The sequence below is a fragment of the Thamnophis sirtalis genome, unplaced genomic scaffold, assembly GCF_051295495.1.
Source record: "Thamnophis sirtalis isolate CommonGarterSnake01/CBP01778 unplaced genomic scaffold, rThaSir2_p1.2 scaffold_6, whole genome shotgun sequence".
Lineage (NCBI taxonomy): Eukaryota > Metazoa > Chordata > Lepidosauria > Squamata > Natricidae > Thamnophis > Thamnophis sirtalis.
In genome coordinates this window covers 46,911,087-46,938,562 of record NW_028261386.1, presented here as the reverse complement: position 1 = coordinate 46,938,562, position 27,476 = coordinate 46,911,087, and the positions used below count along the sequence as shown (strand labels likewise).

General features: G+C 34.9%; 1 protein-coding gene across 1 annotated transcript in view; it reads left to right on the top strand.

The window, feature by feature from the left end:
• The window catches only part of USH2A (usherin), a 461,429-nt gene that overhangs the window by 294,672 nt on the left and 139,281 nt on the right, over positions 1-27,476 (top strand). The window contains exons 38-43 of the mRNA XM_087718552.1: positions 2,440-3,068; positions 12,602-12,936; positions 16,553-16,675; positions 18,288-18,451; positions 23,062-23,271; positions 24,334-24,533. Coding sequence (XP_087574678.1) covers positions 2,440-3,068; positions 12,602-12,936; positions 16,553-16,675; positions 18,288-18,451; positions 23,062-23,271; positions 24,334-24,533 — 1,661 coding nt within the window. The remainder of the gene's footprint in view (positions 1-2,439; positions 3,069-12,601; positions 12,937-16,552; positions 16,676-18,287; positions 18,452-23,061; positions 23,272-24,333; positions 24,534-27,476) is intronic.

Here is a 27,476-nt window from a genome sequence, read left to right as displayed (position 1 = left end):
CACGTACCTAGAATCTGTCTTCACAGGAATTTCATAGAAATTTACGTAGGGGTAATTGCTGTTATAAGCAAGATATGCACTGATTTATCAGGTGGGGGGAAGTAAATATTGATATAATACTTCATGACTAGCTTATTTTTCCCCTTCTTTCAATTGTACTGTAGAATGTAACTCAAAGTCCCTGGCACTGTTGCTTTTGAAAATGTCTATGAAACAACAACAACAACAACAAAACCCTGAAAACTCTTTTAAATGATTACATTACTCAAGAATATATTTTCAAAAGATTTTCAATAAAATATAGTGTTAACACAAAATCTCATAAACACCAAAAATGCTGTGGGCAGAATAGGTGGGCATAGCGTTCTTGATCCCTTGCAACGATTTATAGATTTCACAAGATGGTTTATAAGAATACTAAATGTTCTGGAATTACAGCTGTTACTGATCAGTGATTGAGCCAGATTTGTGTTTTTGCACCATGTTCTTGCTTGTACCTAGAGAGCAGTAAAGCCTCAATATAATAAAAAGCACCTGCATTTTAAATGAAATTTCAATTGAAAAACTTAACAGCCCTTCAAATTGCAGAATTTAACGCAGCCCACTAAAGCTTAAATAACGTTTTTGCCTCCACAGGCTGAGGGGTTTTGCATTCAAGGTGACTTGATTGTGTGGCATGGTGAAATTATTTACAATTAAGGGATTTCTCGAGGGGGGGCAGTTGCCGAGTATTTGCTGTTCCACAAAACCTATGCGGGCATATGGTTCGTCTTTTTCAGTATTCATGGAAGCTCCTGAACCTTTATGATAATTGAATCTGTTAGAGTGCTGAGTGGAGCAAGCATAAAACCTGTTAACCTAAAGGTCAGATCTGTGCATTGTTTATTTATCAGTAGGTGAAAGAGCTAAATCGGCAGCTTCTGTCACAGTCACAGTAAAAAATCACCTACAATATTAACAGGAAGTAGATAAATTGCAAAAAATGGATTAGAATGATAAACAGAAGAGAGAAGAAATATTGCATATGTAACAAGAAGCATAGGACTAGCTTTACTGGGCTATGAAACATGCAGGCTTGCTACAATGGTGTGCTGAAAGTAATTAAGAATGTGTTCTGAAAGAAAAGCAGCAAAAGTTTAAAAAATTACTATTGCCCAGTTTCAATTTTTTTCTTAAAATCATGAATTAATTCTTAAAATTCATTCATTAATTCAGATGAGTCAATTTGGCCATGGAGTGGATATGGCAGACAAGCTGTTTTTCCCCTTTCCTTGTCCCCTCTGCTCATCATCTTCTCCCAAGGGTTTGGCTGCTCTTCTAATATAATTGGGGGAACCGGATGGGGAAGCACAAGGGAAGTTCTCTTGAGAGAAGTTCTTTCATATATTTTAGCCTAGTTCTGCATCTCCTTTTAGGTTTGCATAGAACAATGGATAGAAGAAAAGTGCTTTTGATATCAGAAATAATAGAGTAATGTTGTATAAATGTTAAAAGGTCTGGGAAGTTTCCTGTCGCATCATACCAAACTTTCACTTAGGAAAGAATGTTTAATTTATATTAGCCTTTAAGAAATCCAACCCTTGAAGGAAAATAAATAGTTCTTCTCTGACACTATTTTTCCATTGTAGTTCATGTTAGTAGCATATCAAAATTGAACATTGGAATTCCTGGTCTTGTGCCTTGTTTTAATTATGGGAGGAACTATTCTATGTTGATTCTTAATTAGAAGGGGTTTGTATTCAGCAAAAGCTTCTAATTGTTGGACAGGTTCTCTCACCCATGGGAGGCTTTTGATTCAGCAGATGTTTTTCACTGAATAAATGGGAGAGGAGTTGACATTCACCCCACTTGTCACTTGTACCTTCAGTTCTCCATCTTTCCCTAAAATCTGGTCATGGAAGTTGGGAATTACAATGGAAAATCAGAATTGCTTTCTGCCAGTGGCAGTGTTCTGAGCAGAGTCCCTAAAGAATACACTCCACTAGCAGAATCCATAATGTATTCCTCTAAATCATTGTAAAAGTGGGCTAAGTTAATACTCTGTAGAATCATTGACTATAATGGTTGAGTTAAGCCAGGATTAGCCATGGGGCTGGTTTATATACTGTTAAATCATAATGGATGGGTTCACCCATCATATTAAGCCCAAACTGAACAAATTGTATTATATTATAATGTTATTATAAAATGAGACCAATGGGATTCTCAATTCACCTGAGAACTAAATGATAGGTTTCAAAGAATAAATAGTTACATAATCTCTGTTCGCTATTGCATTCATTACAGTAAAGGGAACTTGAGGGTGGGTTCTCTCCATTGCTTATATTGTATTTAAGAAACAAAGGTATTTTCCAGTGAAAAAGTTTCATTTTTGCATTATATGGCTACACATCAGGAGCAATGATGTTATTCTCCCCCGCAACTCTTCTTCTGTTGTAGAACCAGGACCTATTGACCCACCACTAATCTTGGAAGTGAAATCCAGAGAAACAACCATTTCCTGGCAGCCACCTTCAAGGCCAAATGGCATTGTCACCCATTACAACATCTATCAAAACAACCAGCTGCACGCTACTATACCAGGAGCTAGATCAAAATATATTACATCTTTCTTGCAACCATATACAGTTTACCGATTTCAAGTGGAAGGATGCACTTCCAAAGGGTGCTCCCTTTCCTCTGAGAGCCTACCTATACACACCCTTCCAGATGCACCTGAAGACATCCCTGCTCCAGAACTATACTCAGACACGCCAACGTCTGTGCTCGTGTCATGGCAATCTCCTCTTCATCCAAATGGACCAGTTGAAAACTTCACAATAGAGAGGAGAGTAAAGGGAACTGAACACGTGTCAACAGTAGCCTCTTTTCCTTCCAATTGCTCCAAAAGTTATCTAGACCAAAGTGCTGGTCTCAGCCCTTGGAAAGAATATGAATACAGAATACTGGCAAGCACTTTTCAAGGTGGCATTAACAGCAGTTCTTGGGTAGAAGTCACCACCAGGCCCTCAAGACCTGAAAACATCCAGGCTCCTAAGGTGCAAGCATTGGATCCATACACTGCCCAGGTTTGTTTAGCCTTATTTTTAAATTATACTCTACCTGCTTTTTTCACTTTATTTCCTAATATTAATTAATTAGTGATTTCACATAGACAATTTCTGGAGACTTCATTGGTTAATATAGCTGCCAGGTACTAAGCTCTTTCAACAAACTTTGTTTGTGAAAATTTATATAGCCACCCAACTCACTCTCAGTGACTTTAGGCGGCTTACAAAAATAAAAATATCATTAAAAAAATAAGCCATGGTGCCACAGAGGTTAGAATGCAGTATTGCAAGCTAATTCTGCCAACTACCAGGAGTTCCATCCTCAATGGCTCAAGGTTGACTTAGCTTTCCATCCTTCTGAGGTTGGTAAAATGAGGAGCGAGATTGTTGGGACAATATGCTGACTCTGTAAATCACTTAGACAGTAAAGCAGTATGAAGCAGTATATAACTCTAAGTTGTTGTTTTTTTTGCTATTGCTGTGAATAGCAATAATCTCCCACCTCCCTTGACAACAACAATTAATAAGCCATTTGATGGGATCCACTGCACTCTGGTTTATCCAGGTCCATTGGCACAAGTGGGTCTTGCAAAGTTTCTGTGTGTCAAAGTGTGGGGCAAACTTATCTCTGTGGGGATGATGTTCCATAGTGAGGTAGTGACCATGGAGAAGGCCCTTCTTCTTAGTCCTGCCAGAGGTGCCTCCTTAGGAGAAGGGACTCATAACATTTCTGCCTCCTCACTCAGGTGGGTTGGGTAGCTGTGACTGAGAAAAGACAGTCCTTCAAATAACCTGATCCCAAGCCATGCAGGGTTTTAAAATGAATAACCAGCACCTTGAATTGGACCCAGAAGTGAATTGGCAGCCAGTGCAGTTCTCACAGGAGAGATCGAGTCTGCACAAAGCCACATGGGCTGCTGCCTTTCATACCACAACTGTTTTGTGTCAAGCAACACATTACACCATAATTGACCTTCATCAACTGTTCTGCATCAACCTGAAACCAAAGTAATCCAAATGACTTCTTGTTCCCATAAAAATTTCATCTGTTATTCTATTCAGACTAATTAGTTATTATCTCCATTGACTGTTCACATTTTCAAGTTTTCTGTGATACATTTTGATGGGCTAGGGTTAGGGTTAGGGATCAAAGTATGTCTCCTTTCATGTCAGAGGTTCACTGATATTTCCAACCATAGTAATAAGTGATCTGACTCAGCATCTTCATGTAGATATTAAGAAACAAGGGAGAGGAGTAGACCACACAAGAACAGCTACTGGGTCAACTTCTCCTTCCCTCACTGTAATGACTAGAACTGTCTGCTTAGGAAGGAATGGACCCACTGCAACTTCATATTCCTCATGTTTTCCCCTGAATTCAGATATAGTTTATAAAGATGCCAAGATTGATGTATTGAAGTCAGATGAAGGCTTATTTCTAACATCCAGACCCAGGTGCCATTCATCCACTAAAGCAATGTGGTTTTCATTCCATAATCATAGCTAACCCCGGCTACAAGGAATTGGGATAATCCATTTCATCTTTAGCAGCAATCTCGCTACTTTTTCAAGAACTTTCCCTACATCAGTTCATTAGCTATTGGGCAGATTAAAGGTTTTCATAAATTAAAAATAAATAAATAAACTGAACTCCAGAAAGGTTCTATATTACACCGGGGAGCAATAGAGAAAACAGCTCTCTTGCATGTGACTAAAAAAAATCAGTCTTTTAATATTAAGAAGTATCTATAACAGCACCTTTCCTAGAAACACTGGTTCTTGGATTGGACAGTGCTGAGACAGATGGTGCCTTAGACTTTTCTACTTAAAACTTTCAGTTTTCTGTTTTTCCAGTTTTAGGTTTATATTAAATTCAAGATGTCTTGACAGAGAATGCCCACTAGATGTTATTAATCTGGACATCATCACCCTTGCTAGAACTTGATCCATCATCCTAATGTAACTTTTCTTCATCAGCTTCCTTTGTTGTACTCTAAGGTCTCCTTAAATTCAACAGATTACTTTCCTGTTTTTTTAATTGTTAATATTTAATCGCAAATGTGGTAAATTAAGTCTGCTTCTCTATTTTTACCATTTTAATCTATTTGATAGTATCTTGAATATTTGTATTGTATTGTGCTTTAAGCTTCTTTCACATATAAAATATTTTAAATAGTACTGTGGGAATATTTAATTTTAATCCGGAAAATATATAGATGCTAAATATAGGTTTTGTTTTCATCTCTGATAAATCAATACATTAAGAAAACTGTTTTGGAGGACTGCCTCGGAAATTTTCAATTATTCATATTTTTCATTTGGGAATGAACTCTAGAGGACAGGATAACTACTATTGTTTTGGCTTACATACAAACTTCATTCAGGGGAAATTAGTGTAACTAAACAAGAGGGATTTTTGTAGCTTAGAAGTCTCTTTTGTGTAAATATACACGTACTTCCATGGATTCAGTCTTGTACTAGTGCCAAAAAATATTGGTACAGTAGCTTGCTCACTGGAGCACAAAACAAAGGACGTTTGCGTAAGGATAGAGATTATCCACTAGAATCATTGACACTGTTACTGCTAAAATTGTTGTTGCTGTTTTAGAAGATTTATTCCCTATGTCAGTAGAATTGAGTGCCAAACACACACACACACACACACACACACACACCTCAGAAAGCATTGGAGAATATGAACAGAATCACTATATTTTTTTAAAAAAATTAGTTTGACATATTACTAAGCAATAATAATTTAAAATGAGAAATGTCTTAAAACCTCTTAACTCTAAATCAGATTAGCTAAAGTTATGCTGCAATGGTAAATATTATGTTCAATCATTATGTCAGAATTTATTGTACTACATATATAGAATACTTTCTCTGGCACTGGATGGAACTCTTAATATTTGGTTAGTGGTCTGTGGCCCTTGTACCTGGAGTACAGGCAGTTTTTCTTGGGATTGCATGGTATCCAGATGCTTAGAAAAATATGTGTTTAAATTTAAAAAACATTAAAGAGGCAGCAACAAGATGCAACACATATCATATCACTGTCCTGTCACCATCTCTGTTGCAGAGGAAAAGTACTCACCAGATGTACAGAGTGGCAACAGCTTTGTACAGTTATATCGTGATTAATGAGTGTTTGAATAATTCAATATTCAGTTTAGTGTGAATTATAAATTGATACTAGGTCGTGTTTAATTCAACACAAAATTCAGTTAATTGGATAGTCGAGGCCCGTCCATGTTCAGTTGCAGTTGAGATTTTATCTTGCGACAGATTTTTTTATTATTTTTTCCCTTCTACAACACCTTACAGTCATTACATCAACATTGTTATGTCATCATACCTGTACATGTATATAATATTTCGCTTCTATATTTACACACTTTACACACAGTTCTATATATATTTATATATATTGTTTTTTGGCTTAATTAATTTTGTTCCTGTTTTGCAGCCATTTGTACTAATTGTTCCAAATTTTATAATATTCTGACTCTTCTTTATCTTTTAATTTCAGTGTTAATTTGTCCATCTCTGCACAATTCAAAGTTTTTTTTTATCACTAATTCATCCGAGGGGGTATTATTTTGTTTCCAGCATTGGGCAAATGCTATTCTAGCTGTAGTTAGCAGATGTGTTAATATGTACTTAATTTTCGTTGTATATTTCCCTTTGATTATTCCCAGTAGAAAGATTTTGGGTTTGTATTTTATCTGTTCTCCTGTAATTTCTTGCACCCATTTCCAAATTTTTGTCCAATATTTTTGTGTTTCCGGGCAGGTCCACCATATGTGATAATAGGTCCCTTGTACTTTTTTACACTTCCAGCAGGTCGGCTTCATATTTGGGTACATTTTAGCCAATCTTGTTGGTGATAAATGCCAACGATAAAACATTTTGTATATATTTTCTTTAAGTGCTGCTGATTGTGTTAGTTTATAATTTGTGTTCCAAAATCTTTCCCAATCCACTAGATCTATGTTGTAACTAAAGTTTTTGCCCCACGCTATCATGCAACCTTTAACTTTTTCATCTTCTAATGTTACTTCTAATAAATATTTGTACATTTTCGTTATGAATTTATTTTCCGGGCCAATTAAAATTTTATCTATTTGTTGTAATTCTATGTATATTCCATATTCTTTTATGTCTTTTTTGTATCTAGATTGTAGTTGGAGATATGGCCACCAATCTATATTTATATTTTGCTCCTTTAATTCTGGATTTGTTTTCAAATTCCCTTGGCTGTCTAAAATTTCACTGCAGTTGAGATTTTAGATGCTGCTAATTTTCCAGTGTCTAAAATGGAGAAAATAAAGATTCTGTCAGAGGAAAATAATACAAGCTCAGAAATGAAAAATCTCATTATTACATTACAGGGAAAAAATGATATAATTCAAGTCATGAATATGGTCTTAGCATCACTAAAATATGATGAGATGTTGGAAGGCCTGAATCTACAATAGACAGGCAGGGGAAATTTAAAAAAGGGTAAAGTTGCACCAGATCTTTGTGGTTGGCAAACATATATCAGTGATGCAAAATTGAAATTGAGCATCTTTTAACTGTATGAATAACTACAATCAATATTTCATAAATGTATATAAAAACATTTGTGGTCAAACATTTTCATTGCCTATTTCAATCAAAATAGAAGCAATTACCACATTATCTTTTGCCTGCTTATAAACTTGTTAACACTACAGAGAATGTCCTATGTATCCCTTAACATTTAAGTTATAAAACAGCTTCAGTTTTAATAGAAGCTCTGTAGAAAAGCTACAGAGAAGAATGCAAATAATTTACAGAGCTCTATTTTACAGAACTGCAAAAGCTTTATGACTTTCTAGTTCTGCTCAGAGGCTAAAATAAATGGGTCAGTTCTCTTATGCCACATGCTTGTCATGTTAATATCATCAATAAGAGGTCTTATAGGCAAAAGATAAATAAGCACTTGCTTGAGGGACAGGTCAATAAATACTTGAAATAGTCTCTTGTAAGAAGAGTTGGGAAGATTATTCTTTTATGAAAGTAAGGACATCAATTAATAGAAGTTTGTGATTGTCAAAACAATCAGTCTCTAAACTTTGAGTACAAATCCTTATTTGAACTGGAATAGAATTTTATATAAAGAGTAGCATTGTTTTGGTTTTTATGTAGTCATAACATCAATATGAATGATCTAATGCTGTGTAGAATTCACAAAACTTAGTACAATTGTATCTCTAGACTACAAGTTCCTTTGGTTGAGGCTGAGCTTTTGACGGTTTGAAAAGAGCTGAAACTTTGAGACTATTGTGCTTTTGTAAATATCTCACCAACCTACAATGTGAAGATAGGATAGAGAGGCTTGTTACAATTGCCAGTTTCTTTTTCAATTTTCACAATTTCCCATATTTTAGCATGTCTGGTGACACATTGGTAACATGTCCCGGGACTGCAGGATTATTCTGATATGAAATGATTTTGGAGAGACAGTTCACAAAGACAGAGCTATATTATACAGTTTATTATTGAAAAGAACAACCAACAATGTTCTTGACTCTAAAAAAGATTGGACTATTCTAATATACCGGTACTTTTGGTCCTACAGAATTGCTAACCCTGTGCTTTCTTTCATTAGAATTATTTTCCTTGAATTGAAAGGTTTTGATTATGTTTATTTAAAAAGTTTTCTAAGCTCATTGTTTTTCAATGGGAAATATAGCTGTCCCTTTCTATTCTGTGATAGAAAACCTAAGGTGCTTTGATATTTAGATAATGGAATGAAAGCTTAATGCTGGAGAATATCTTCAGCATAGCAGGGGCACCAAAATTGCAAGGGAGAGAGAAATTGAGACATTCCCTTGGTTAAGTAGGAATGTTTTTAGGACTAGGGCTATCAGTTCATGCTGTAATGTTGAATGGTTGGTCTAATAGAAGAGCAGGATGATAGTAGCCATAAAGAAGGAATAGAATCCACCGTGTTTTATCTAGCATCAATCTGAGAGTGGTCCAGAAGGATGATTCTACAAGTAACTGCAAATGTTTTGTTTTATTGGGTTTGTGCAGTAAGAGTTAGTCACTTTTTCTTAACTTTTCAATGAAGTTGTAGTAGTTTTCTCCACGTTAATAATGAAATAGTTTTTGTGCCAATTCCATAACTAGTTCTCCTGGCTTGTAATCACTTGTTCTTTGATAAAAATGAAACAGCTACTTAATCAGATCTTGGGCATCTGCCCTAGAAACGTGAAATGGCTGCAAGAAATTCAAGCAGCCTGATTAATTAAACTTTGCTTTAAATGACTCCTATAGGAATTGACTGAAACAGGTGGCTTAATAGAAAAAAGTCTTAGTGGTTTAATAGAAAAAGTGTTAAAGACTTTTTGTACATCATAAATATAACTTCCACGCTAAGTGTAGAAAAATTGAAAAGTGGTGGCTCACGCAGAGCCATAGCCAATCATTATCATACCTTCTAAAATAATAGGAACTGACATCAGAAAGATGTAGCCAAAGCCCATGAGGATGAGATTTTTTTTAAAAAAGGATAGTTGCTCATTACCCTAAGCGGCAGAAAAAATATATCTGAGCTATTGTTGCATATGGTCTACCAATTTGGATATATCAAGAATAGTTTGAAGTCATATCCAAATTGTAGTTAAATCTCTATGACTGAACGATTACCTTATTTTTAGGCATATAAGATGCACTTCCCCCCCCAAATGTGGGTGAAAATGTCTGTATGTCTTCTACAGTGAATATTGTGGCGGGGAGGGTTTCATGCGGCATTGATCAGCTGTTCAAGAACGGGTCGCAGCAGCGGCAAATGGGTGGCAGGGAACAAGCCATGCCAAATAGGTAGTGGCAAACAGGCCATGGTGAACAGGCAGCAGCGAACGGGCTGTAGCGAATGGGAGGTGGTGAATGGACCATGGTGACCAGGCCACGCAGAATGGACCACGGCAACAAATGGGTGGTGGCAAACAGGCCAGATGAATATCAGATGGATGTTGTGAGGCAGATTTTTTTTCTTGTTTTCCTCTTCAAAAGCTAGGTGCGTCTTATAGTCTGGAGCATGTTATAGTCTGAAAAATATGGTACTTTTCAGGGGAAATGTCATTTCGAAAAAAACAACAAGAAAAGTAAAAGTAATGCAATGTGTACAATACAATGCATAATTTTTAATCTGGTATTATCATATTGTCATGATGTGATAAGTATAGTGGGAGAAGAAACAAAAAGTAGAGAGAAAAAATTAGAGTTTTCTGCAGCACTATTAGGGTAGCAGAATGGAGGCTTTGTTGCACAGCCATGGCACAACTCCAGAAGCAGCCACCTTTTTCTGAACAACTGTAGCTTAATGTGAATGCTTGGAAAAGGGCAACCACTTCCAGAATCACACCACATGGTCGCATGATAGAGCTGCATTCTTCTTCCCTAAAGTGGTCCATGCAGTACAGCAGAGAGCTCCAGTAAGGCCAAGCCCTGTGGGGACTGAGTGGGAGGGAAAAGGTCCATGGGGGAACTGGTGGCAGTGGGAAAAGCCTGAAAAGACCCAGGGAGGCCTGCAGGAACCTGGAGGAGGAAAACAAGCACAGGGACTGTGGGGAGCCTGAGGAGTAGGAGGGAGAACATGGGGTATGCCAGGAGGTGGGCCTTTGGCGGCCCAGTACACTAGGCCTCCCAAGCCTCAGTTTCATTTTGAGCTCAAAAGTAAATGCAAATATAATTTTTCTTTTGATCATGAGCTTCTCCAGAGTTTATAGGTAAGTAAAATTGTATTTTATTGTATAGTTTCTATGTCTGATAATCCAAGACATGCATAATTCAGAATAGGATACCTGATCTGCTAAAGGATGCGTTAAAGCTGTCCAATGCAAACCATCTTAAAGAACTCAGCCAATACTTGTGTGCAATACTTTACCAAATGTCTGGACAAACCTGTTTTTTTTATCTTTTACTACATTTGGACTGATATAAAAAATACTCATAACTAAATGGCACGCTTTACAGGTGAACAGCTTGCCACCTAGATTGATTAAAAATGAGAGTCATTATTAGGTTTTAATACCAGTGAAGAATGATGTTATGAGAAGTAAATCCAAAGAAATTTTGAAATGGAAAAGACTTGACTATATTTTTTGATAGCAACAGCTAGAGCTCTGGAAGAAATATATTAAATTGAATATTTTCTGTTGTGTTTCCAGCCAACATGTAGCACTGAGATGACATTGTTTCACTCATGAATAACCTTTAGTGACATGGAGTAATACAACCCTCCTAATCGTCCTTGATCTCTTGGTGTCTTTTGATAGTATTGATTATGATATCATTCTGGTTGATTTGGGGGATTAGTTAGTAGGACTGTTTCACAATGGTTCTCCTTTGTCCAAGGCCGGTTCTGGTCATTGTTGGTTGATGGGTATGTGTGTGAGAGAAAGATTGAGTCCTAGTCCAATGATTTACAAGACTAGATTAGGGTTTAACATTCTCTCTTTTCTTTTTTAACATCTATAGTTGTTAAACTATTAAACACCTATCTTTACAGCTCTTCATTGCAAGTTGCAATGGTTACTAGCAGAGGTGGGTTGCTCCCGGTTTGTCCTGGATCAGCTGAACTGGTAGTGGCGGTCGCGGGAGGCTCCACCCACCCGCCCGGATGCTTCTGTGAATGTGCAGAAGTGTCACACACACACGAGCACAAGTGAACTGGTAGTGCCAGGATTTGAAACCCACCTCTGATTACTAGTATTACGTATAATTATGGCGGCAAATATTGTCTTTGCCCAGAAATGGAAAAACAAATTAATTCCAAATGAAGGTGAAATAATAAGAAAGGTTATGGACTGTGCTGAAGTGGACAAATTAACAAAAGAAATCCAGGGAAAAGAAGAAACAGAATACTACCAGATATGGAATAAATGGTATAGGTGGATGGAGAAAAGAAACAAGGATCAATGAAGGAAGACAACAAAGCCCAAAAATAGTAGTTAAGGAGAATTAACACATATATATGTATCAAGTGGTTTAAACTTACTAGAGGTAATCAGCCAATTTAGCAGACAGAGGAGTAAGATAAGAGGGTTAAGAATGGTGAAATACAAATGAAATAAAATAGAAGGGGAAATAATATAAGGTGAGCGATATCGATTGGCAATTGCTATTAGAAAGAACAGGAAGCTCCTGTTCGTATTGTATTGTGTAAATGTGGTGTACGTCTAAGTTTTGTGTATGTGTATTTTATATGTTTGTAAATAAAATTTAAAACTATTTTTAAAAAATGTCAGTAAGTAAACAATCAAGCTCAAAGAGAATCAAGAACTCCATAATTCAACCCTGAAGTATAAATATTTTTTTCTATTAGAACATCAGGTTACGGACCAGATATAATCTGAGGTCCCATGATAAACATTTATGAATATTGGATTCATATTTTCTTGTATAAAACCTGAAAGTGAAATTGTCTTTACAAATAGCATGATGGTCTAAGAACTATTTTTTAAACCTTGTAAAATTCTTAATCTTTCATTCTAATCCATTTCTTATTGTTTTAGGTTTCCTGGGAATCTCCTTCTATTTTAAATGGAGAAATTTTGAGCTATGAGATCCACATGCCGAACCCTCGAATCACTATAAATAACAATTTGACAACTTCAATGAGCCATGTAGTAACCAACCTGATTCCTTTCACAAATTACTCGGTCACCATAGAAGCTTGTACAGGAGGTGGAGATTACATTGGAGGGTGCACCAAGAGTTTGCCAACATATATGGTTACACTTCCAACATTTCCCCAAAATATCAGTTCTGTGACTGTGACCCCAATTAATGAGTCAGTCATTACTGTGTATTGGCAACCACCATCTAAACCCAATGGACATCACATAAGGTAATGGAAAGAACAATATATAAGAGTGCACCAAAAACTTAACTTTGTATATAAATTTTATTTAATCAAAACATGTTAGACTACCTAGAACTGCCTGAAATTATTAGAACTCAACATAAACTCAGATTGGATTGGGACAATTAAAATTAGTTTTTGACTCATTTGATAGGATATACTTCTCCCATATGTCCTTTCCCAAACTGAAATCAGACACAAAATTGTCTTTCCACCATGCATTCCAGGGTCTCTTTCAAGTACCAAAAAGAATTTTAACTGCATTCTTGATTGACAGGTCTGCCCTCAAATGAGAGTGACCCTTATAATCAGACAACTATCAGTTATGCCAATCAAAATGGGGGAGGAGGGAGAAGAGGGGGCATAGAAATTGATATGCACTCTTAATTTAAGCATTTATTTCCTGTTTTCCATCTTCCATCCATAGATAAGAAGTTTATGGCTTCTTATCTACCTGATTGGTTTAAGAACTTTATTTGCTTTTAGGGAAATATGAGTGACTTAATCTGTCATATTTATCCCTGCCCTCAATCCCTGACTGCATTCAGAAAGGATGCAACCTTTCCTTTTGCTGAAAAACCCATCAACTGATCTGCCTGAAATTTGCCACAGATACTCCTTGCTAGAAAATCCATTTTTACTATATATTCTGCCTTCCAAACCTATATTAAATAGCATTAAATTTACATAATTTTAATAAAACATTGCACCCATTATCATTAAATTTAGCACATTTCATTTCTTAAAAGTATCTACTTTTCTTATAGATTCTGGTGAAAAATGTAAAATGCTATAGGCATTTAACACAACTTTTAAAGGTGTGTAGCTCAAGCCCCCCCCCCCCAACATAATTACTTTATGGAATTTAGATAACCTTTTAAAACTTCCTTTTGAAATTGATGCTGTCCTTATAAAAAGATTAGAGGCATTTACTATTTTTCCAACTAATCCATAATAATTATTTATTTTTCTAAATAATGGGATTGTATACTCCATTTTCATCCAATTTATGCTTCAAAGAATGGGATTTCTCAGAATGAGTCAAAATGGCCTCTACTTCTGAAGCCAGGAACCATACTTAATATGGGTTGGCAATTCTGTTATTAACCTAAAATTATTCAGATGCAAGAAGGGATTCTTAATTAGTTTTGCTTAGTACATAACCAGCAAATTACTAAAGACTAATTATTAAGAATTCCTTCTGGACTCTCCTATAAAATCTTATGCATTTACTGTACATTGGTGAGAGGATTAATGTAATATTAACTTGTACTAACAAATTTTCTCTTCTTCATGATCTCTTAGTATGTCATAGGGATTAAGAAGTTGGATTATAAATAAGGAGATATTGATCCATATTCTTTTGTAGTTATTGAAGCTCATTTTTGGCCAGGCATTTATTCTCAACCCTACATTTCTCCTACAGTATAAAGATAAAATAGGATAAAAGAAAAGGGGATCCCATCTAAGGTGTTTTGAGCTCATGGAGGGAAGCCAGTTTACAACAGTGTCAAAAAATTATGAACTGGAATAAATATTTTGGCAGAATGTGATGCCAGGAGAAATTAATAGAGCTCTCCCCCCATCCCCAAGATACTATTTCATCGTCAAATTACTTGTGTATCTAATCACACTTGGCCAATAAGGCTATTCTGTTCTGTTCTGTTCTGTTCTATTCTATTCTATTCTATTCTATCTTCTCCTATCTTATCACATAATATTGGGTATATTGAAAATGTGATGATTAGGTGATAAAATGAAAATACTGAAGAGGTTATGTTGGGGAGACAGCAGAATATTTGACTGGTATTACATTTTCATTCCAACCAAAGCACTTGAAACCCAAACTACTTGTATATATCAGTTAACCTAAGGTGAATAATATGTACAGCTATAACAAAAATACATTTTTGTGAATTTCTATTCATGCCTCAGTACACATAGAAATATCAAAAGGAAAAGATGCAAATGAAAGAAATGAATTAAAAGTACATTAGTGTTGCACCTCTCAGATTGGGATACCTCTCAGAATATAATTCTCCTAAGGAATCTTCAATTGATAAATTTGGCAAAGTCTTCTGAAGGCTGTCATTACAAATATATCTTAGGACATTGTTTAATAAAAATATATATTCATAGTATCTAAACATTGAGGTTCTTCACATGGCAGTTACTCTGTATTCAAAATGGGTCTTAAAATATCTTGAGAACAATGGTCATCATAAGGCATTGTTCCTACCAGGAACCTTGAATCCATTTTTTAAAAAGTTGCCTGGGATTGTCCATCTTTTCTCTAAGACAGGGGTGGGGAACTATGGCCCTTTTATGACCAGGGGACTTCAAATCTCAGAATTCCTCAGCCAGTATTCCTGAGAATAGCTGGCTCAGGAATTCTGGGAGTTGAAGTCCACTGGTCATAAAGGAACCATAGTTCCCCACCCCTGCTCTAAGCAGTCTCTCTTGAAAAGATAGTATGTGCTGTTCCTCCCAAGGTCATGAGCTCCCAAGGGCTTGACAGCTGAAATTTCTAGTCACTTCAAGCAACTTTCTTTCTTTTTTCTTTGTTTCTTTCCTTTTTAAAAGAGAGAAACCTCATGGGAAAAAGACTCTTGCCTGAGAAATACTTTTTTAAAGAATTTTTTTTAAAACTCAAGTATAAAATTTGGAAATGTTAAGGAGATTAATATTTAGTCTGCTTTAGAGTAGACCTAATTATAAACCTGTGCAAATCATTCAGATTTGAATTAGACTGATTCTTCCATCTCAAAGTAGACTGAGTCCTAAAATTAATTAATTATGTTATTTGATTAAATCAGAATTCTGGAAAAAATAATTCCTACATTTTATTTGCTGTTCCTATTTATTTTCTATTTTTCTGGGGCCATTGAATGTGTTGGGACCTCATTGGTTTTCTTTCTTCTCAGATAAACATACATGCACATACATTTGTAAACTTTTAGCTTCTCAAGTCAGTTGAAACCACTTTCTTCTTCATGGGAAGTGACATTTTGATGGCACAAATCTTCACTTCTGAACAATAGTCACACAAGGAAAAATGAAATGCAGGGCAAAGAGAATTCTAATACATTTACAAATAAATTGAGGAAAATCAGTTTTTTAAAGCAGCTGATATAAAGACTGTTTATCATAGTCTCCTGACCCAGTAATTATTTCACAACTTTCAAGGGTAAATCTTTATTATTAAATCAAATCAAATCAAATCAGAGTAGTTACACAGCAGATAAAGTTTATGCTAGAAAAAAAACTTGTTACGTTTTCATATAGTTTCTTTCTTTTTTCTATATAAAACAAGTTTGCCTGTTCAACCCCCTGTCAAATTATCCTAAAAGGTATGCAAACATTTCATCAAACACTCTATTATGTAGTCAGATATTTTTTCTTAATAAATGAACTGCTTTAAAAAACCCTCATCCATTCTGAAACTAATTACACAAGTTATGAAAAGTGTCAAATTCTAAAATATTAAAAAAACAAGATTACAGCTGTAAAAAGAAAATAACGTGTGACTTTTGAAAGCAACCTTTTTTTGTCATAACATTAGTTAAGATAATCCCACCATTCTGCTTGTCTTTTGTGTTAGATATGAGCTCCTGAGACGTAAAATCCAGCAGCCACTTCCATCAAATCCCCCTGAAGATTTAAATCTCTGGGACAATATTTACTCAGGAACTCAGTGGTTTTATGAAGATAAGGGTCTTAGCAGGTAAGATTACTAAAACTATAAAAACAAATGCTGGCATTTTGTATAGCCCGTATTTAATAGTTCAAAGCGTTCCTTGCATCTCCGTGTTGCAAACATGTTAATTATGTAATCGAATATTTTTTGTCATCTCCTTTGGCATGAGCCTTTATTAACACTTTTTGTTTGGTGTGGTTACCTACTCTTCTGCTCTGCACAATTTTGTTTTGCTTTAAAAAAATGTTCAGGAAAGTAAGAAGTGAACTGCTGGAATATTGAGTGAGTGGTTTTACTTATTTCATTAAAGTACACAGCATCCAGCATCCTTCCAATTCTATTCTATTGCTAGCTTGTTCATGGGTTTGAGAAATATTTATGGAGGAGATTTGGAGTATATAACTATGATGTGTTGCCCTAGAAACCTTGGACTCTTTTAGTTGTGGCTTTTTCTTAAGAAAACATTTTTTGTTTAAGTAAAGCATTATCTAGGGCTTTATTGTCCTTGTTTTTTTACAAACCTTCCTCCACCTACCTGTCTTTGTCCCATTCTAAGATGGCCCATTCTATAACAAATCATCAACCCCAACCCATCAATATATTCTTCTGTTGATCTCTTGGACGTCTAGTCCTATTATGCATAACCAGAAAATCTTCATTTAGTGAAAAATATGTTACATTTCTTTCACTCCTTGGAGCATGCTATTGGAGTCTGTATTTATGATGGGCATGTTTAAACCTGTAGGCCGGGTTCATGTATTTTGCTAAACAACTGTTGGTTTAATCATTGTTCATTGAATAAACCACATTCTTAAAAACTGATTTACTCATTATGAAAACTGATTTCACATATTACTAAGCCAAAATCAAACTACTTTGTGGCATTGTGTAAAAACAATAATTGTCTATTCTGTGTTTTTTGACTGAATTCTATAAATTCTTTTGAATCTAAGCCTTTTGTAAAAAGATTTTTCAATAAACCAAACACAGTGGCTTGGATAACTGTCTTTTCCTTGCGAGAGAAGTTCATATATCATGTTAAGCTAGCTTTATTGTGGTTTGTTGACAAATGCAGAAATATTGTCCTGAACTTTTCTTGCTCTTATGAATTTCTTGTAATTGCCGTGCCTGAATATTGTTCTACACATTTTCTTAAAGGCAAGGAATTTTTGAAAACTAGAGTTCAGGATACATTTGAAATATCTGGAGTTGGGAATAAAATTAATGAATCAGGATTTAACTTTGAAGTAAGTGGGAAATAGCGCCTCCAAGTAGTGTTTTATAAGAGGTTAAAAAAACATTCTGGAACTAGTGAGAGCTATGTAGTCTACAAGAGAAAGAAAAAAAAGATAAAAGAACGAAAATTAAATTGGATCATAAATTAAGCTGCTTTTTAAAAAAAAATGGGCTTGCAATTGCTATAACTGAACATAGTTACCAAAATTTATTGAACTGAAAAGAAACATTCAGCAGAGCTGCTATTTGACTCAAAAATTCACAAATTTGTGAGTCAAATAGCAGCTTTGCTGAATGTTTCTTCTAATGTAGTTTTTGGTTAGAATCTGAAGTAAAGTCAATATTTAAACTGAATGCTTCTAATGATTTTTCCCTTTTTAATGATACAAATCATATCCTTTAGGAATACAACATATGCATATAAGCTGAAAGTACATAATGAAGTAGGATATACGTCAAGTGAAGAAGTGGTTGTTACAACATTAGCAGGATTTTCAGAGAAAAGCACTAATGTTGCTGCAAAGCCTCTTAACCACACAGCTATAGAAGTGAAATGGACTACTCCAAGTAAGTGTTCTTCTTGATTATATCCATCATCTAACATTAAACATTCAATTATATACAAAGAGTGTTGTTTCTCTTTGCTTAATAGCTGACTCCCCAGTGTCTGGTTTTTAAAAGTTTTGCACACTAGAGTGATGCGAAAATTCTATTAGAGGCATTGCATCGATAAAGCAGAGCTATGAATCCAGGAAGAACCCCAATTTATGAATATTTCTGCATGGAAAAGCATGATCCCATGCAGAACCAAAGATGAAATATGCCCATCATCAGAAGGCTTCTGACTTCAAAGCTATTTAAGTTTGCTAGGATTGAACCTAGATCAGGGGTACCTAAATCTTTTGCCATCACACTTCACTTTAGTGTAATCTTCATTTACAAACCTCCTCTAAAAATCCAAACACCAAAATGAACACTAATCTACAAAGAAATTTTAGAAAGGTGGATTTATTGTAACAATGTACCTAAAAGATTCTCCACATCTGCCCTGGACTCTGTCTGCACTTCCCAAAAGTTTTCTATACTCTGTCTGCACTTTACAGTTTGGAAAGCCCTTTCCTAGATCTATTCATCCTCATCCAGACCCTAACAGTTTTCTGGGTGTGTTATAGAATCTTGGCTACATCTTTTGTCTGACCTGAATATGAAATATATCAACACTGATCACACCTAACTTTATATCAGCAAGAAACCTCATCCAAATGTCTCCCCTTCCCTCTCCCAATCTTGCTGAAGGACATCCACAAAGTGATCAATATAAACTCAGTTCCATAGCCAAGTCTACTCTTAGACCAAAAAAATGTCCAAATAATTTATTTCTTCTATAGCTGCAGACTAACTATAGTTACAGACTAATCTATAGCTACAGACTTCCATTGATTGGTCTTTTGAGGCTGCAGCTGTTGTTCTGAATTTTCTAGATATCTGCCATGTTGCCTTGCCTTCATTGCCATGCTGTTTTGTAAGTTCCTGCCTTCTTATCAGGAACTGGGTTTCTTAAAAGCTTCAGAAAGGCCAGCATTGGGTTGACCACTTGCTAATGCCAGGGACCTTATGCCAAGGCCTCTGGGCTGCTGTAAATTTGTCAGTGCCAGGACAGCAATCACTTTTCCTTAACCTGGGATACAATCAGGAGTTTTGGCGATGTCCTTTGTTACCAACTACATCTCTTGTCACAATCAGATGCTCTTCCACCTAATTCTTTTCTGGTGTTTAATTTTTTTTTCTTATCTTCTTTCTGATTACATGAATCTTTCCCAAAAGAGTTAAGGACAGGTACCTTAAAGGGAAAAGAGGAAATAAGGGAGCATAGTAGTTGCAACTCATTCTTCATTCCACAGCTAGCAGTAGGAACTTTCTCAGAAATTTATTTCTCTTATCATTGTTCTTCTTGTTGAGATCATAATATACCGAAGAAGGGGAAGCCATATGTTAGAGGAAACTTCATCCTTCTTTGGTAAAGTTGAATCATGTGTATAAATATATGTGGTACAGTCTATTAAGAATATAAGAAGAATTTTTTTTTCAGAAAATGGGAAACTCACAAAAAGAACAGTAGCAATGTCTGCCCAGCAGCAACAAAATATTTACTGCCTTCAATACTGAAGATAATCTATAGCCATGCTTACAATTTGTCATTTATTCTTGGTCTTCTTAAGAATTGTAAAGAAATTCAAATTTCTGGTCAACTGTGTATCTCATGGTAGCAACTTCCACTAATTAACTGTGGTGTCCTAAGGATTTCATTTTATCGGTCTTGAATTTCTTGTCTTTCAGGTTATTCAAGTGTTTTTAGCAGGGGAGATAACGTTCTCCAAACATTGCAGCCTTTTTCCCAAAGAGTATTCTGGATTTTTTTAATCTCCACCTTTTTTTATTCTACAACATTCTTTCTGAGGTGATTAATTAAGAAGATTTGGGTTAGTCAACATTTGCTTGTGATTCTGGATGTGATTCACAAAGTGAAACCGCATAAGAAGTTCTAAGCAGACAGTACATCAATTCAAGCCTCTTTGAGGTTGTCATATTATTTTCAAATGCCAGCATTTCTGTACAGCCTGATCTTCCTTTCCAGAAGAGTTATGGATTTTCTGTATATGCAAATATACACATTTGTGCTATGTCATCTTGAGAGGAACATATCCATTTAATCCAGATTACCTGTCCATCAAAGCAGTAGGTTAATTTTTCAATATGTACATGCAAATCTGTCTGTAAGCACTTACTAGTGACTCTTGGCAAATAGAGGTTCCACTAAAATTTATATTTATAATTGGATGCCTGAAGTAAGCATGCTTATAAAAACTGACAAACCTAATAGATCTGAAGCAGGCTGCTGAAGTTTCATTACTTTAGTAATTCAAACCTCTGACCATCTAGATAAAGGTAATGCAATCTGGCTTCATTTTCATTCTTACTGCACAAATTTCCTAGATACCTGTTTATGAATGCAAAGGTTAAACATCAAGTGAGGGTCATTAGAGCAAACCTTTATTTATTCTTTCATTGCTTGATATGCTTCATTCCAAGCAAATAAGCAATCTCCCTGCCTCCAAATGTTTTTATTTTGTCACAGATCTGGGGGGAAATCCCCCCCATCCCACTAATCATTTGAAAACAACTTTCTTTTATGTCTTTGTTGCTGGAAGGTTCAGAGGTGAAAGATAGAGCAGGAGTTTTGGAAACAGAGGGTTTGCTAAAATTAAGTTACAGAAATAAAATAAAATAGAAACAGAAGCTTCATTCTGATGACTTATCTGGAAATATCAATTCATAGATTGTTAAATTTGAGATTGTGCCTGTAAGTTTCTCCCCCCCCCCAACTCCCCTTTGCTTTTTAAAGCATTCATTTGAAGTTCTAAACAAGCTATGTAAGATTAACGGTTATGTGTTGTGTTAAAATAAGAGGGAGTCAAACTATTCTCCAAGGCACCTGAGGGTAGAACAAGAAGAAGTGGGTGGAAACTAATCAAGGAGAGAAGCAATTTAGAACTAAGGATAAATTTTCTGACAGTTAGAACAATTAATCAGTGGAACAGCTTGCCTCCAGAAGTTGTGAATGCCCCAACACTGGAAGTCTTTAAGAAGATGTTGGATAGCCATTTGTCTGAAACGGTATAGGGTTTCCTGCCTAGGCAGGGGGTTGGACTAGAAGACCTCCAAGGTCCCTTCCAACTCTGCTATTGTATTAAGTAACTGTATTAAAAGCAATAGTTCTGCAATCTTCGCATTGTGAACTTTTAAAACATATTTCTGATCTTAGAAATTCAAGATGCCCATTCATTCACATGCAGATACCTTCCAATAAAGAAGATAAAGATTTTCTCAAATCAGGCTTGTTTCTTAGTAACTTCATCAGCCTTGCAGTACTGAATACTGAAGGGGTTTGCCATTGCTTTCTTCCAGGATATTTTCCAGCTTCTCATTCTAGCCCATCAAATTGGAATTCCCTAATTGTTTGTTACAAGTACCATACAGAACATTTTCCAACATCTCAAACCTAGCTGACACCCTAGAATAGTGATTTTCTTTCCTAAAGTCCAGTGCTGCTTAGTTTCCAAGCCCAACTGATGGTTTTTGTCCTGATATAACTAGAGTGTCGTATACATTTTCCCAGAAAATTCACCCCAAGAGATCATACGTATTATGATCCCAGTCCTTGATTCTTGAATCTGGTATTCAACATAGTCTCTAATAGTCACCTGGGCATCCACATTTAGCTTGAAATAGATATTGTATTCTCCATCCTTCCAGTGTGTTTAATATTAACTGCCATTATATGGGTATCTAATGGTACTTGAATTCTGAAGCACTGAGATATGGACATGGTAAAGTATTTGCGAAAAAACTTCTTCTTTTCCTTTATAAAATGACCCTGGAAGCAAAGCTTCCTGATCATAAAGCGTAATTTTCAAGATATTCTTCTAGACTCAGAAAGAATATTTTTGGGACCCTGCCTTTATTGTTTAAAAACTTTGTCTATAGTATTGTAAGGAGAGGGAAAACCCTGTTGCATTTCTCCTCGTACTCTTATGTCTAGAATAGATTTTGTACCACTCTATTTAAACTGATGCCTTTAAAATATGCTGTTGGATAAATGATTCAAAATACCTTGGACTACAAGAAGAATAAATCATTCAATATTACATGAAGGAAAGCAAAAATGTTCATTGGTAGTACTAATGATGAAGTTAAACTTTAAACATTTTAGACACATAATGCAAAGGCAAGACTCATTGGAAAAGACCCGGGAAAATCAAAGACAATACTGTAGAAAAGAGGTCGATAAAAGACAAGGTGGAGCGATTCCAGATAATACAAGTGTAATTTTAAAAGAGCTCAAAGAATTTATCAACAGACAATCCTGGTGAAATGAGATTCATCGGGTTAGGAAGAGTCAGAAGGGACTGAACAATAAGATTTGCCTACAAAGCAATTTCCCCTATAGAATATTTATATCATCAGTACAGAGTTTATCACTTAGTGAATATCTTTGAACTGCACCCTTTACATATAACTTTGCACTTCTAACATCCTTGGAGTCATTTTTATGTCAAGCTGTGTGATTATTATTTCTCCATTCATTTCCATAACCAGATTTTTTATTCATGAAACAGCCTTACAAGATGTTGAAGGAAGTATTGAATATTATTTACTTTCCTGGAATGACACTGGCCAAATAAACTCCAAAAAGATCCCCACAAGTGAAAATAGTGCTGTTATTGATGAATTATATCCAAATACACACTATCAGATTTTGCTTCAAGTTTTCAGTGGACTTCACAGCATCACAAGTGAACCTGTGCAAGTGATTACACCAGATGTAGGTAGGTTGACTCTTGGTTTCGACTTAAAAACTGAAAATTGATTAACTGTTTTTATGATAGTTGAAATCTGTCATTGTTCCATTATGAAAATAAGAGTGGGTTTTTTTTAATGCTGTGAAGTCGGATGCTTGTGACATGACAGTCAACTGTTTGACCAGAAATGAAAGATGTAAATTCAACCACTCAGAGTGTTTCCCTGACATATTTCCAAACCAGTTGGCAAGCTGGAGGGAGGGAAGAGTGGAAAAAGCAACTTGTGAATTTCAAATGCTTTTGGAATAGCTTTTCTAATCTTTTTGGCTTTGTAAAATCTCATTATAAACATTATAATATCATTATCCCAGAAGCAAGTGTTCCAGGTCATTAGCAAAGTACTTTAAGTCAGGATTGCATTTTCTTGGCAAAGCCAAAGTTCATCCCCCTTTTTATTTATAAAATGGAGCCTAGTGGAAGTACAATTTTTCAACTGGTAAAGATGGATTTACCCAGATACAAATAGTTCCATTACATAGCTATTTATGACAAGCTTAAATAATCTGTGTAATTTAATGCTAAGAAAGATGGGAGTTATTTTGTTTTTAAAAAAAGGTAATGCTTCATCATTATCTGTGGTAATCATCAAAAGCATTTAATATTAATTTAATACACATTCAAGTTATGATACTAATAAAAGCTATAGGGAGATGTCACCCTTAGAAGATAACTTGATGTGTGTGTGTGTGTGTGTGTGTGTGTGTGTGTGTGTGTGTGTAGTCGAAACATGATACTATACTGAATAATTGCAAATGAGGTTGCACAGTTAAATAAATAATCACAATCCTCTAGTCAAACTTATAGTAAAGCAAAATTAAGGCCAGGCTGGGGATACAAAGGTTTTTACCATCCCCTTTTCCCACAGTCTCTGAGCTTAAAACAAGTCGATTTAGAAAACAGTGCAAACATTTTAACAAACTAGCAGATAAGTAGCAGAGGCTTTCCTAAATCTAAATTCTAATGTGTATTTGGTTAAACACGTGTTTTTACAATGGCAGATGGAGTTTATTCTCTTTCCTCTATTTCTAGAGCCAGAGGGCTTGTTCCCCCCAGAGATTGTCATCATCAATAGTACAGCTGTACGTGTCATTTTGGCATCACCTTCAAACTCAAATGGTGTTGTCACAGAATATTCTATTTACGTAAATAACCGATATGAGACCAGAATGAAGGTGCCCGGATCTTTCATTTTAGGAGATTTGTCTCCATTCACTCTTTATGACGTACAGGTTGGAATATTTCTTTTTTCTTGTATATAGTTTCATGTCAGTGCCTCTATAGATGTACAGATATTAACACAATCCATATATCATTTTGAGTACAATCATCTAAATGGCATATGTTTGTATACTGTATGTGATATATGAAACTTTGATAATTCATGGAATAATTAGGAATATGTAAAACATATAAATAATAGTCAATTAATATTGCTAATACTGCATATATGCTATATGTGTGTCACACATCTATGTGAATCTGTGCTACCTTACTGATAATTGAGTTTTTGCAAATGATTAAAATGTTCAAAGATTTTTACAGTCTAGTTTGCAGCTTACTAAAGAGAGATACCAAAAGATATCCTTTGAACAGAAACTGTGTTCCAGTGTTAGAAGAATAATTAAAACAATGGAACATATTATTCTATATTGCTGCTTCTGTGCAGGTTCTTCTCAAGAATTATTATCTCCATTTTTGATTAAATATCCAGAATATCCTGGTCATTCTGGCTTGTTTTATCTTCAGTTGTTATGATCAGATCAATCTGATTTTATTTCCTTGATGACAGTCAAGTACTGTTTTATACTTTGTATCATACACCATAATATTTCTTCTAATGCTTTTGAGATATTTTGGAGCAATTATAGTTTTCGTTCTTTATCCTAATTAATTGTGATTTTCATGTTTTATCTACTGGTTTAGTGAGTGAGTGAGCTTTAAAAATATATAATTATACATAGGATGAGGTATCTTTAACAATCTCTTATGTTCAGAAGATAAATTGAAAATGCTACTAAAAATTAAAACAAAATAGTTTAATGTTAAAAAATAAACCTGTATTATGAATACATGCAAATATATTAATGCGTCAAACTATATGAATATGGGACAAATTTATTTTATTTGTATTTGTATTTGTATTTTATTATTTATTTATTTATTTATTTATTTATTTATTTATTTATTTATTTTTATTTATTTGTATTGCAATTTTGCAATACAAAATTTTCTAAATTATTAGAAAAAATGCACTAATGAAAGATTAATAGATACATGTGCCATCTGGGTAAATATGCACAAAGGTGTATTGATAAAGCTACCAAATGCATTTATCAGTAACAGTGTATAAAATATATACATTAGAAGGACTATGTAAATACATATATGTGGGTGCATGAACACATATATAGTCCCTCTTTTAAAATTACCAGGGTTAAATTTCATTTCCTCCTGTGATGCTGAACTTATATATATTACAGAGATCCAACTCCTACTGATTAAAACAAAATAGCAATTGTTTTAGAAACATCAGGCATGCATAAAACATGAACTACCAGAAATAATGATATTGCATTCGTAGCCTTTTATCATGTTCCCCTACCTCCCCTTCTTCTCTGGAATAGGATGATCTTAGCCAAGAAATCCCAGTCTTTTAAAAATACAATTAATATTTAAACCCTTTGGTTTTTTTTCTCCTTCTCCTTCTCTTTAGGCTTCCTCAGAAATTTGCAGGTTTTATGAATATTTGTGAAGAAAAGGCATACAAATACATTTCTATAATGGGTTTGATTTCATTTGTTCAAAATGCTGCTTTAATTGCAACTTTCCTATTTTATTTTCCCTCACTCAGATACTAGCTTTCTTTGAATGATGTATGGGGACCCCGTAACAGTAATCATGTATACTTTGTCCTACGATTTGCATCCATTTGCAACATGCAATAAATAAATGTCACACAAAGGCACACTATAACGGATTTCCACATTCCAGCCCCTTTTATTAAAAAAAATAAAAACCCCAAGCCACCCCCTATGAATATACATATAACTTTCTAGTTTCCATATGGATACATACTTGTCTTTCTTCTACCGTAGTATAAATTCCAAGAACTTTTAATAGTTTTCAGACTTCAGGATTTATTATTGATGCCTTATATATTAATCAGCTAAGTTTTTTTAAGCTTCTCATACTTCAGGATTTGTGCCAATGTCTGTAGCACTGAAATATCAGGTAAAATCCAAAGATTTAATTGTTGATTTTCTTCCCCTCCACTTTTTTTTGGCCTTATTACATTTCCTATCAAATCTTCAGCTTCCTAAAGTTATAATTAAATGGATGTCTGTCTTGCTTTTTGATGTCATGTGTAGACATCTGTCAATTCGTACCCAGGGCATATTGAATGACCTTTTTTGTTATTGTTGATGCAAAGGTGACTTTATTCGTCTTTCTTTGGATCTATTTAAAGCACTATAAACTCAGGAAGTCATATTTTGACTTTCATCTTCAGAGTTCATCAAACATTAATACAAAGGTTCATTATTTCTATTTTGGGACAGGAGAGGAAAGGAAGCTGATAGACTTACAAAGGTGAAGTGGCAACATTCTGGGTGTCCCTATCCCAAACCTATTAATCTAAGTCTATTATTACTATTTTTGTAACTCACATTGAAAAACATACCGTATCCTCATCTTGGGTGTGTTGATAATGCAAAAGACAACTCTGAGAGGAAGTTAAATTCACTTGTTGAAAAGAATGAAAATTCTCCATGTATGAGGAACACTTGGATCATGCTCAATACAGTTAGGATAGGTTATAACAATTTAAAAGGTTTCTAGACAGTCCTATGGCTTGGTCTATCATTCTGTTATGAATACTAGCTTTATCATGGGATAACTTAGCTAAAGAAATCCTATACTTTTTCAATGAAGTTTAAATACAAATAAATTTAAATGGCATGCATTATTTTGCTTAGATACTGTATTGCACTAAAATTGTTTCCCTAATATATCTTAGTGGCTGACTGGCATCAGATGCCATGGGTTATCAGTGTCAAACTCCTGAAGAGGGAATACCATTTGAATAAGATAATTATCTAAATTTACATATTGTGATTTTCTTGATACCTTGTGTTGAGTTTCGTGCTATCTGAGTAAGTATTTGAACCTGCTCA